Source organism: Varanus komodoensis, unplaced genomic scaffold, assembly GCF_004798865.1.
Source record: "Varanus komodoensis strain SLA01 unplaced genomic scaffold, ASM479886v1 scaffold81, whole genome shotgun sequence".
In the NCBI taxonomy this organism is placed as follows: Eukaryota; Metazoa; Chordata; class Lepidosauria; order Squamata; family Varanidae; genus Varanus; species Varanus komodoensis.
The window spans coordinates 2,636,614-2,647,723 of record NW_025336495.1 but is presented as its reverse complement, the minus strand read 5'-3'; the positions used below and the strand labels follow the sequence as shown (position 1 = coordinate 2,647,723).

At 53.7% G+C, this 11,110-nt stretch overlaps 1 protein-coding gene across 1 annotated transcript; it reads right to left on the bottom strand.

Moving 5' to 3' along the window:
• Positions 1-497: 497 nt before the first annotated feature.
• Positions 498-10,893, bottom strand: LOC123036700 (uroplakin-3b-like). Its single transcript, XM_044456106.1, has 6 exons — positions 10,836-10,893; positions 7,713-7,859; positions 6,228-6,459; positions 3,780-3,856; positions 2,600-2,729; positions 498-603 (listed from the first exon to the last, which is right to left on the bottom strand). The coding sequence occupies exons 1-6, from the start codon at positions 10,891-10,893 to the stop codon at positions 498-500; spliced, it is 750 nt and encodes a 249-aa protein (XP_044312041.1).
• Positions 10,894-11,110: the final 217 nt, after the last annotated feature.

The following is an 11,110-nucleotide window of genomic DNA, read 5'->3' as shown; positions in this document are numbered from 1 at the left end:
GATGGTTGCTGGTGCTCAGAGGCTCTCCAGGCACAGTGTCACAGTTCAAGAAAATCGAAAAAGTGAAGTCTGCAGTGCAAAAGCGCATCCACCAATCCAGAGTTTCCCCCTCCGACTGAGACAAGGGCAGTCCATTTGGACAGATTCCGCATGTGAAGGAATGCACTTTAATATCTACAAGGTGTGGAACAGGGATGGGAGACTGGACTGGGCGTCACTGGTTTAACCAGCCTTCTCTTTCCCCCAAAGAATCCTGGGAAGGAAGGTTTGTGGGGAGCCAAACTTTAACTCTAAGAATTAGTTTGTGGGGAATCCATGAGGCTTCAGGTTGATAAAAGTTGGGGTGTGGACATATTTGAAATCCGGGGCACACGTGGAGTTGCATGGCTGTCCCTCAGAGATCTCCGGGGACCTCGTGGCACGATCTCCGTGAAGCAGCAGCGGGAGAGAAAGTGGGAGGAGGGCGGGGGGGGGGGGGGCTGTCCCCAAAAAGAAGCTCACAACCTTTCTGCTGGCTTGTCGTATATATGGTGGCTATTGTAGTGCGTTACGGTTGCTGAATCCCGTGTGCCCATGATCTCAGTGCCATCACAGATGTTGGAACTGTGGGGAAGAAAAGAGGGAAAGGGAGAAGACAGATGAAGTGAATACGGAGCCGTCCCTTATTCAGATCAGATCATGAGAAGAGCTTGATCTACACACAGTGCAGAGTTAAGCTACAGAAGTGATGGCTCCCAGTTTGGACAGCTTTAAAAGGAGATTGGACAAATTCATGAAGCAGAAGGCTAGTGAGGTTACTAGTCCTCATGGCTACAAGCTAGATTTAAAATCTGGGGCACCAGCTGCTGGGAAACAGGCAGCTTGTGGGTTTTCCACAGGCAACTGGTGTGAACAGAAAGCTGGATGAGATCGACCCTGGTTCTGATCCTGCACAGCTGATCCTGTGCTCATTTGGGTGAGAGGACGATGGGATCATTCCTTTCATCGTCTACAAATAAACCATCCTTAGGAAATGCAAGATCTGGATTCAATCATTTTTTAAAAACGGAAAGATTCAGCCACAGTTTGTCTGTCTGTTCATGCCAGCTTGAGGCCATCGGTGACTCTTAAACACCATGCTGCCTTGTGTTGGAGCATCCCTGCTTGAGAGTGTGGTATCTGGGGAGGAAACAGCCTGTTTCTAGCCAGAGAGAAGGTCTTTTTGGTCTCGGAGACGTTGCAAGTGTCACAGATGCTCCGTCCGCAAAGCTGCAGAATTCTCACAGACACCAACCCTGGCCCTGACCCTCTTGGGCGCCAAGGTCTTCCTCTCCTAGCTGTTCACAGCTGCAAATTTTGGGCCTTGCCTGGGGGTGGCCAGAAGGCCCTGCCATGGAATATTGTGTGCTGATGGAAGTGGAAAGAGCCCAACGGCTTTTCAACATGTGAGACCCAAAGAAATTCGTATCTAGTAAATACATTTCTTTTCCCTCTCCTTTGTTTAAGGTGAACATCCAACTCAACCCGCCCTGCTGAGCTTCCTTGGACAGGAAGGAAGGGGGACCTTTGATTCTGTAAGCCGTCCTGAGGCTGCTGCAAAGGACGGCATATAAATGTTTAAATTAAATTAAATTAGATTAGATTAAAACTGTTTTCCAGCAGGAAGGCGGGTGAGTCTGTGAGGCAGCAGCTCGTTTAAAAGCACCCGGCAGCTTCATGGCCAAACAGGGCCTCGAACCGGGATCTCCCTGGTCCCAGTCCAGCATGCTAACCACTAGACCTTTCCTACACGCTCCTCCCGCATTCCCCATTTCATGCAGGCATCTCAGCACGTGCCCCGGCTCAGCCTGCGGGATCCTGCTCCTCCCTACTTCCTGAGGAGAGAGGGCGATCCCGAAATCCGGCACATTTTAGTCACCGTGTGAATTGCAAAATCCCAGGTGTTTGCCTTCACACGGACTGCAAAAAGGGGGGGCGACTTTGAGGTCTTCAAATTGCCCACAAGCACGACCCCCATGGCTGGCCCAGAATGGTGGGAATGGCAATCAGCCAGCAGGAGGGCTGGGGAAAGGCGGAAAGAGGCCCCTGGCCTCTGTGGCTCGGGGGACCTTCTGGGCTGAGCCGCTGGGACACAGAAGTGGGCAGCAAAGAGCACTGGGCCCACATGCGCCGGAGGGCTGGAGTCACGGAGCCGAGGGACAGACTCGAGGAGAAGGCCCTTCCTGAATGCTCCCAGGGTTGGACGTGGCCATTCCAGTTAGATCTCCCATTCCCACAAGGCTAACCTTCAGGTTATGGGGTGGCATAGAAATGGAATTGAATAAATCATAAATAAGTAATAATTAACATCAACTATCATGGGGAAAGAAAAATAGAGGGGGGAGGCAAACAACACAACACAGAAAACCAGAAAGGGAAAGCCAGGCCAGGTTTTTTGCCCTGCTGAAACGCTGTGTCGCTTTTTCCTCTTCCCTCCCCTTCCCTCTTTCCTTGAATGCTGTGTCTGTTTAGAGCTGAGGATTGAATGCCTTTTATTCCTCTTCCTTTTGGCTGAGTGGAATAAGCATTCTGAATCCAGCCAAACCAGGACAAGGTCATCCGATCCAGGCAGGAGACTTACTACTTATAGACCAAGGCAGTGATGAGGGCAGCCAGCAGAATGGCAAACAGGATGGAGAGGACTGAAGTGATGACAATCATCCCGGCACTGCGGCGCGCGGGCTGCGTATTGATGCTATTGGGGTCCTTCCCTGGTGAGGAGGAGAAAAACGGCCCCATTCAACCCTTGTTTTTATCTGCCAAGCAAAAGAGTAGCTGAGCTGCTTCACTGCCATGCAGTGAAAGGTTTGCAGGGTGAGGGGTTGGCAGCGTGTGGGGCACGGAGGGACAGCCCTTCCCTCTTCCCCAGTTTCAGGGTCCAGGCCATGGGTGGCAGGAGGCCGGGCGGGGCAGGGCAGGGCAGGCAGGGCAGGGCAGGAGAGCGTCAGGCACGGCAGAGTCCAACGTCCACCAGCCAAACCGAAGAGCAAGCCCAGGTCGCAGGCACGGACAGGCCAAGGTCAGGAAGTAGAAGCGCATCTCAGGGCGAGGCGAGGACACCGCTTAGAAGCAAGCCAGGGGCTGAGATTCTGGCAGACCACAGAGGGGGAGCTGGTGCCTGAGGCAGGAGAACCCAGTGTGGCTCACTGGCAGTGAAGGGGTGGCAAGCAAGCAGCAAGGCAGCGAAGCAGGCGAGGCGAGGGGGCGAGGGAGGTGCAGCGAGGCACGGGAAGGCATCCGGCAAGGGCCTGGCAAGGTGCAGGCATGGCAGGAAACCCTGAGCTGCAGAGGCCCCCCTGCGGGGTCCCCACCAACCCTCCCCAGGAAGCCTGGACCCATCCAAGGAGGGCATTCAGGCCACCGGATGAAGCCCTGGGGCAGCCCAGATCCTGGGGCATCCAGCCGCAATGGCCCTTAAAATTTCCGCAACTTGAGGCAATGAAGCTAAGAAAGAGAACTTTTCTTGGCACCAGCAGTCACCTGGGTGCTGGCGAATACACCTGGGGGTCCTGCAAGTGGACCCAGGGCCAGAACCCCCACCTGGCCCTGACACACCTCCACCCAGAGGTCTGAACTGCCTGCCTGTGGGAGGCTTTTGACGGCAGGCCCAGGGCCACGTGCTGCATGGCGGTCGAGGCTGGCCAGTCCTGCTTATGCAGCTGGCCGCTCCAGGCAAGTAGGTGGCCCTCCCATGGACAGCAATGGAATTTCCATGGGCTTAATGGTGACTAGAGCGAGCCAGGCAGCCGGTTCCCAGTTACCTTTGCGCAGCGTGATCAGATCTGACCAGTGTGACTGAGCTGTGATTTGCGTGGAGTTCATGGCGACGAACTTGACCCTGGGCGAGAAGAGGCAGAGACAAATTCAGTGGGATTTATCTCCATTCATTCCCTGCATTTTCCTGCAATTCTGTTTCTTTCTCATTTTCCCCCAAATTATTATGATGACTTTGATCTTAAGTCTGCACATTTCCTCATTTCTTTTCCCATTTTGCACAATTTTTGCATACATTTTTATGAAGTATCCTTTGCACTCTTCTCTGTAACATGTGCATTTAGAGCACACTCTTCCGTTCGATGTGCAGTTTGTTGTCTTTTGGGGTGCAGACACTGATTGCAAAGTTTGAAAAGTGCATATAGGTGCAACTATTTATTTACAAGGTTGATGTACTATTCTAGGGCCAATGACATTTCTGAGTGCTGAGCAACAGAAAGGCGATAATTCTACTCATAACACAGAATTTAAACTTTCAAAATCCGATTTCACAAATACAGCTGTGGCTGATGAATCACAGAAGGTGTGCCGTCATTTCAAAACAGTTTTCAGCCGCTGTCAAGAATGAGGCAATTCTGACATCTGCTTGACCTCAAAACAGGGAGTTCCACGGGGGGGGGGGGGGGGGAGCCACAGTGAAGGCCCTACTCTCTCCGATTTATCCTCACAACAACCCTGAAGGGTAGGCTAGCCTGAAGGTCTGTCTCTGGTTGGAAACTGCTCCGTGAGCAGCTGCATGGCTGTGCGTGGGCTGGAACCCAGGTCTCCCAAGCCCCATCCCGCACCCTAACCACTCTGCAGCACTGCTCCTCCAGCCCTAGGCTGTATTATACATGAGCCAGGCGGCTTATATCTTTTTGTCCTCTTTATTTTAAGCTCAGGACAACCTAGTGGGCTTCATGGCCACGTGGGGAGGAGAAGCTTGGTCCTGCTCGGGCTGGGACCTCTATTCTGCAGTGGCTGCCAGTCTCCAATCGCGAGCAGCCCTCTCTCTCCCCATAAAACCGTGAGATGGAGGCAACGCGATGGCAAAAATGAGCGTCACACGAATCCCTTTCAGGAATCGGCTGGCAGGGCTCGGCCCAGCCAGAAGAACACTGCTCCTCTTTCCCGGCGTTCTGCCTGTTGCGATGATCCGCACCGGGGAAGCCACGCCGTGCGTTTTTCGCAAAAGCAGTGCCTGTCTTTGGCATGTCAGCTTTGCACGCGACCTCCCCCCTCAGGTTGCATTTTGGGGAGCACATGCTTTGATCAGGGGCCTGCAGCCCTAATTTCAGAGGAGCACAAGAGACCGGCGGATCTCTGCATTCCTCTTTGTGGCTCCAATCGGGAAGTACTAATCTGGAAGGTTCATATTCCACTGCATTCCAACGGAGGACACGTTCCAGTGGAGCCACGTTCGGGGAAGCAAGGTTCAATTTGGATGCCAGGAAGTATTTCCTGACAGTTAGGACCCCGAGGGTGTGGAATGGGCTTCCACAGGAGGTTGTTGAGGCCCCATTGGTGCGGGTGTTCAAGGATAGGCTGGACATGCACATGGTGGGCATGTCATGAGCAGAGCCGGCTGGAGCCAGGAGTCAGACTAGATGGCCCGGGAACCCCCTTCTGACTCCCTCTGCTTCTATGTTTCTATGTATTAAAACAGGCACTGAAAGGAATTTCTTTCCTCAATCCTGCTAGATCAACAGTAGTTAGATGCATGTGGAAAGAGATACAGCTAGGAGCTCCCCACCTAACTCATCTGACTGCAATACCCACCATCCCCAGCCAGCATGAAGGGGATGATGAGAATTGTACTCCCACCCTGGCTGGAAGGCAACAGGTTGTGGCCCCCCGCTGTGGGATGCCGGCGTCACCGAACTTGCCATCTGACTGGCAAGAAGAGCTTGCAGAACTACGGCTGTGCCATATGGGGCACGGAATCTGCTGAGAGTGGACATCCTGATTCTCATACCTGTTGTGCAGCTCGATGGATTTGAGTTGGTGAACCACAAGAATGCGAACTCAAACAAAAGCTTAAAGCAACCTGGAAAGCTTCGCAGTAGAAGGAATATTGGCAGCAGCCAACCTCCTGGAGCGGCAAACATGCCAAAAACAGTTTCCGCTCGCCTTGGGTAGCTCTGTTGGAAACCAGGGGTTAGCAGGGAGATGATGAGGTCTGGTGGTCAGAGTCTTCCCGGGGTCTCTGGAGAGCCAGGTTCAAGTTCCCTCTTGTCCATCCCACTCAGTGGGTGACCTTGGGCCAGACAGAAATTTTCACCCTGGCCCACCTCACAGGGTCGTCGTCGTGAGGATAAAAGGGAGTGGAAGAAAAGAGTGCCCGCTGCCTTGGGGGGGAAAGGCAGGAGCAAGCAAAGGCACGCCTTGTGATGGAGAGAAAACACCAGGCCAAGGCACTTTCAGGGTGTAGTGGGAACGCCCCGTCCTCCTCTTACTTGTAAGGCCCTGGCCCTGGGAGGGGCCCATTGCAGTCCGGCCAGGAAAGATCCGTGATGCACCCCGTCTCACTCCCCACCCGCAGGACTGTGAGCGCCTCGCTTGCCTCTCCCGGGTCCGGACAGGGGTAGTTTGTCACGGGGGTCTTCAGGGTCATGTACGAGCTATTGCTCCCGAACGACTGATAGGGCAACTCCCTTGCGGAGAGGGGAATAGGCAGTTCGTCTTCAGCTGTGGGAGAAATGTGCACAACAGTCATTCCTGCATTTGGCCCAAGGCTGCGAAGCAAGCGGCTCCTGACCCACAACCTGAGGATCCAAGTGCTCCCTGAGCATGCACAGAGCGGGCTTTGAAACGGCAGAACAGCAGCCGGAGGCAGCAGCCATCGCACAGGGCTGCCTTCGCCTTGCTTTTCCCATGGGCCTGAAGGCATGGGATTAGATTTAGTCCTGGCCGTTGATTTGGACAGCTTTAAAAGGGGACTGGACACATTCTGAGAGGGAAAATCTGCAACAGCTACTAGTCCTCATGACTCTTTGTTACCTCCAGCAGCAGAGGCCACTGTGCCCACGTACGCTGGGGGCTAGGAAAATGAGCAGGAGTGGCTGCTGCACCCATGTCCTACCCGTGGGCAACTGGTTGGCCACAGAAGGACCAGAATTTGGGCCAGGCAGGCCCCGGTCCGATCCAGCAGGTCTCTCCTGATGTTATGCTCATGGCCCCACAGCCCAGAGCGCAGAGGGAGGGCCAGAGCTCAATTTTCTGCTCAGGCGATGCGCATCCCTTGAGTCTGAGCCACTCCCTTCTCAGTGCATTTACTGGGGGGGGGGGGGGGGGGGATTGGCCGCATGGCCTGGGCTTCCCCACATTGGAGAGACTCCGGAGCAATGGCTGGGCAGTCTGCAGAACTCCCGCTGCTGAGCCAGCCATCTCCCACCGGGGCCACTGCCCCCGTGGCCTAACGTGAGAGCTGGTGAGGTCCCGGAACCATGCAAGGCTGCCTTCGCAAAAGCCCAAAAGCGCAAAGCTCAGCGCCAGCTTGGAGAATCTCTGCGGAGCCACATTCTGGTGGTCAAAGTGGGTGCTCCCAAGACCTCCCACATACTGGCCTGCTCTAGCTCACGCGTCCCGGGAGAGGCATCACCATCCTTCCAAACGCAAGGAAAACTCCAGAAACACCAGGGATCTAGCACAAGCTTGGTGGTCAAGAGGAAGGGGCCGGGGCAGAGAAATGAGGTGGAGCCCCTGGCAGACCCTGGGCAGGATCCCTGGCGGTTCCACGGAGAAACCCCCAAAGGTGGACACCCGTCCCAGGCCATGGTGCCCGCCCACGAGGGCGTCTGGCCCCACATTAGCAGCTTATAGGAAATATTGTGGCGTTTACTGCTGAGCAGACGTGCTGTTGCCAAACCTGCCGGACGCACTGCGCTTCCACCGTCCTGCTCCCTGGGCGAGTGCGCCCGGCACTAGGAACCGCAACGTACCTTCGCTGAGGGCAACCACCAGCCACACGTTGTCCGTGGGTTTGACAACCTCGTTGAAAATGCAGCGGGGCTGCTCCAGAACAAAGGTGGACGCTGTGATCCTCCCCGCTACCTTCTCGGATGTGAGTCTCGGTTTATAATTCACATCTGGAGAAAGCCAGCAAGAAAGCCAGTGAGAGTCTCTCCCCCCTTTCGACCGGTCCTCGACTGAGAGCCAGGCAAGGATGCGCATGCCCACCTGCCAGTCTTCTAATGCCACGGATTCAGTGGGACTGATTTCAGGGCATGTGCCAGAGTGGTCACAGTGGTGGCTGCAATTCCCAGAGTCTCTCTGCCAGGAGAAATCCACGCTCTTTCTCAGGCATGATAAAGGAAAGGAACTGAAAATCAAACTGCCAGGATCGCACTGCTTTCGTACCGATCTGGGGCACAACTGTGCTTGGAGCATGGTGTGCAATTCTGGTCACTGCGCCTAAGAAGAGGCATTGTGGGGCCGGAAGAAGTGCGGGAGCGGCAGCCGGAATGTCGGAGGGACTGGCGCAACCCGTGCGGAAAGGCACAGAGCAGCTTAGAGAAGAGCGATAGGGAGGTTTGACAGAGGAGAATGAGGCGGCGCTTGGTGCATAGAAAGTGCCTTGCCCTCTCTCATGAGGCTAGACCCCAAGGAGGTCATCCCATGCGGCTGATGCGTGGGAGAGTTGGGGAGATTAAAAGGAAGGGCTTCTTCGCAGAGCAGAGTTATTCTCTGGGTTCCTTCCCACAAGAGGGAGCAACGTAAGACAAATTCGTGGTGCAGAAGGAGAGCAAAGCTACTAGTCCTGATGGCCAAATGCCACCTCCAGGTCAGAGGCAGTGTTCCTGTGGACACTGGCTGCTGGGGAACATGGGTGGGAGGACACTCCCGGTGCATTTCCTGGGAGAGCTAGCTGGCCACTGCGCAAACTGAGTCTCAGAAGAGAAGGGCCATGGGTTCTTCTTAGCCTTACGTAAGGGATTGTAAGAACCCCACAGAAGCCATCTGGATGCCCTCCTGCAGGCCCACCAGCTCGCCTGAAAAGGCACTGCCAGTGACTTCGAGGGGTCTGAGTTAAGGTTCGGGTTCAAGCCCATCTACCTCCACAAAGTTGTCTATTGTCTCTGTGAACACTGAGCAGGCCTGTCTTACGCAAGGAAGAGAGGGTGCGGGGGAACACGCCCTGCTCTGGCAGCGGTCACAGAGCTGCCACGCACAGAAGCAAGAATTAAAATCAGCAGAGGTGCACAATGGAGGGCGGCGTCCTCGGCAGCCTTGTCCAGACAAAGACCCTGAGTGCCAAGCCGAGGCAGAATGGGAGACCTTTGCAGTCGGTTCTTCTCCAAAATTGTCAGAGAAACACAATCTGGCTTTTAGGGCATGTGGAGAAGATAGTGGAGAAATTCCTGAGGAATCATGCTGGGCATGAATAGCACTAATTAGAACATCTTTGAGTAAAAGTAGCATCTTTTTGCTTAGAAGTGCAAGACCTGTAGCAGTGATGGAGAATCACCAGCCACAGCAGCTCTCCAGAAAAACACCAGGCAGGAGTTTCTTCAGCCCCCTCTGGAGATACTACAGGGGTTGAACTGCAACCCTTCTGCATTTGAAGCAGGTGTATCCCTGCAGAGTTACATCACTTCTCTAGGTTTCTAGTCCTCATGGTTCTGAATAAAGGGCAAAGTTAAAGAGGAGCATGGGATGATGCCTGATACTGAGCAGGGCTCATCTGCTCTAATACAGTCAACACGGACAGGTAGCAATACTCTCCAGGGACTGGGCCCAGGCATTCTTCCAGCAATGCCGGAGATTTGGGGGAGTGACCCGCCAGCCCTTGCATGAAAAGCCAGGGGTTCCATCTCTGAGTTACAACCCTTCCTGAACCCATTCAGTGGATTCCTGCAAAAGGCAAAATGTTTGCCAGGAAAAGTTCCCTTAAAAAGCCCTGGAAAGAATCTTTTTAATCTCCCTGGATAAAGTGCTGCAGAGCCAGAGTTACAGTCCTTTGAAAGCTCGAATCGAGTGAATGCGTTCATCCAAAACTGCTCATATTAATCTGGATCCTGTGATAGAACCGAGCATCAGAGAACTACCCATGATTCAACAGCGAGCCACATCCAACCCATACTACACCCTCGAGTAAGTTTATAAAGCTTACACCTGAGTAAACATTGCAAAATTTCTGCCTCAGCTGTACCATGGCTGCCCTTTCAAGAGCTTTAGGAAGCTTCCCTTGGGTCATGTTTTAGCCGAGCCTTTCACCGGTTTTGCCTTGGCCCCCAACGAAGTGCGTGGCTTCCCCAAGAAGTCATTCCTAATGCCCCCCCAGCCAACTTTCAAGAAGAACATCGGGGAAGATTGAGCTGTCCTGGAGGCCTCTGAAAAGCATGGCCCTGATTCTCACCGCTTCTTAGGGAAAACATGTACAAGTTTGCCCTGGCCACTCCTCTGAAACAGACTGCAGAATTCGCGAATGATTCTCCAAAGGGGGTGTTTTAAAAAAGAGAACTACCTGCCCATGATTAAGAGGGCACCTTCCATTTGGATCAGGATGCAGTGATAGCTAAACGAATAGGTCTACTTGATGACGGAACGTGGATTCAGCCCATCTGCTAGAGAAAACCAGAGCCATTCAGTTGCTTGTTTAGGCTCGCTTGGTTAAAAGATGGTGAATCTACCACAATTCCACTCATGTACAAACACCTTCCCACGAGATCAGCGTCCCTCCCATCCTTTCTCAAACACGTTTTCACTGTACAGTTACTTCCTTGTTAAATTCAATAAAAACAGCCACCAATAAAGACCAGCTTTTGCTGGCACTTCATGGCATAGGATGGGGCTTTTCCATCAGCTGCCTTTTCTTGGCTGGCCTCGAATTTTTCTCAGACTTGTTTTAAGCCACTTAAATAGGCTCAAATGGCATTCCTTGGAATTTTAGGAAGCATTTCATTTGCTGTACTTGCTGTCAGTAGATGTGATGAATTTTCCTGAGCTGCTTGGAGGCTCTTAGGCAGTACAGAAATGGAAATGAACACAGTCACGATGCTGGCAATAAGCAGGCTAGTCGTCAGAACCGAAGTATGGAGACAAGAGCAAGACAGAAGACGTACCTTCAGCCTGGAGAGTGTGGAGGGCCACCACCAGCAAGACCACTGTGGAGAGGACCATCCTATGGCCACCTCGCCTCCTCGTGCTATGCGATTGTGCCTGCGCGAGAGAGGGCCGGGCACTCGGGTGTCTTTCTCCTCCGCATGCGCCAGCCCTTCGCCCCGCTTCTGGTCCTGCCCTGCCAGGCCTCACCCTCCATTGTCATCCAGTTTTGGGACACCTGCGCATTCCTCTTCTCGATATTTTCTCCCCCTCCCCTCGACAGAGAACGGGGCCA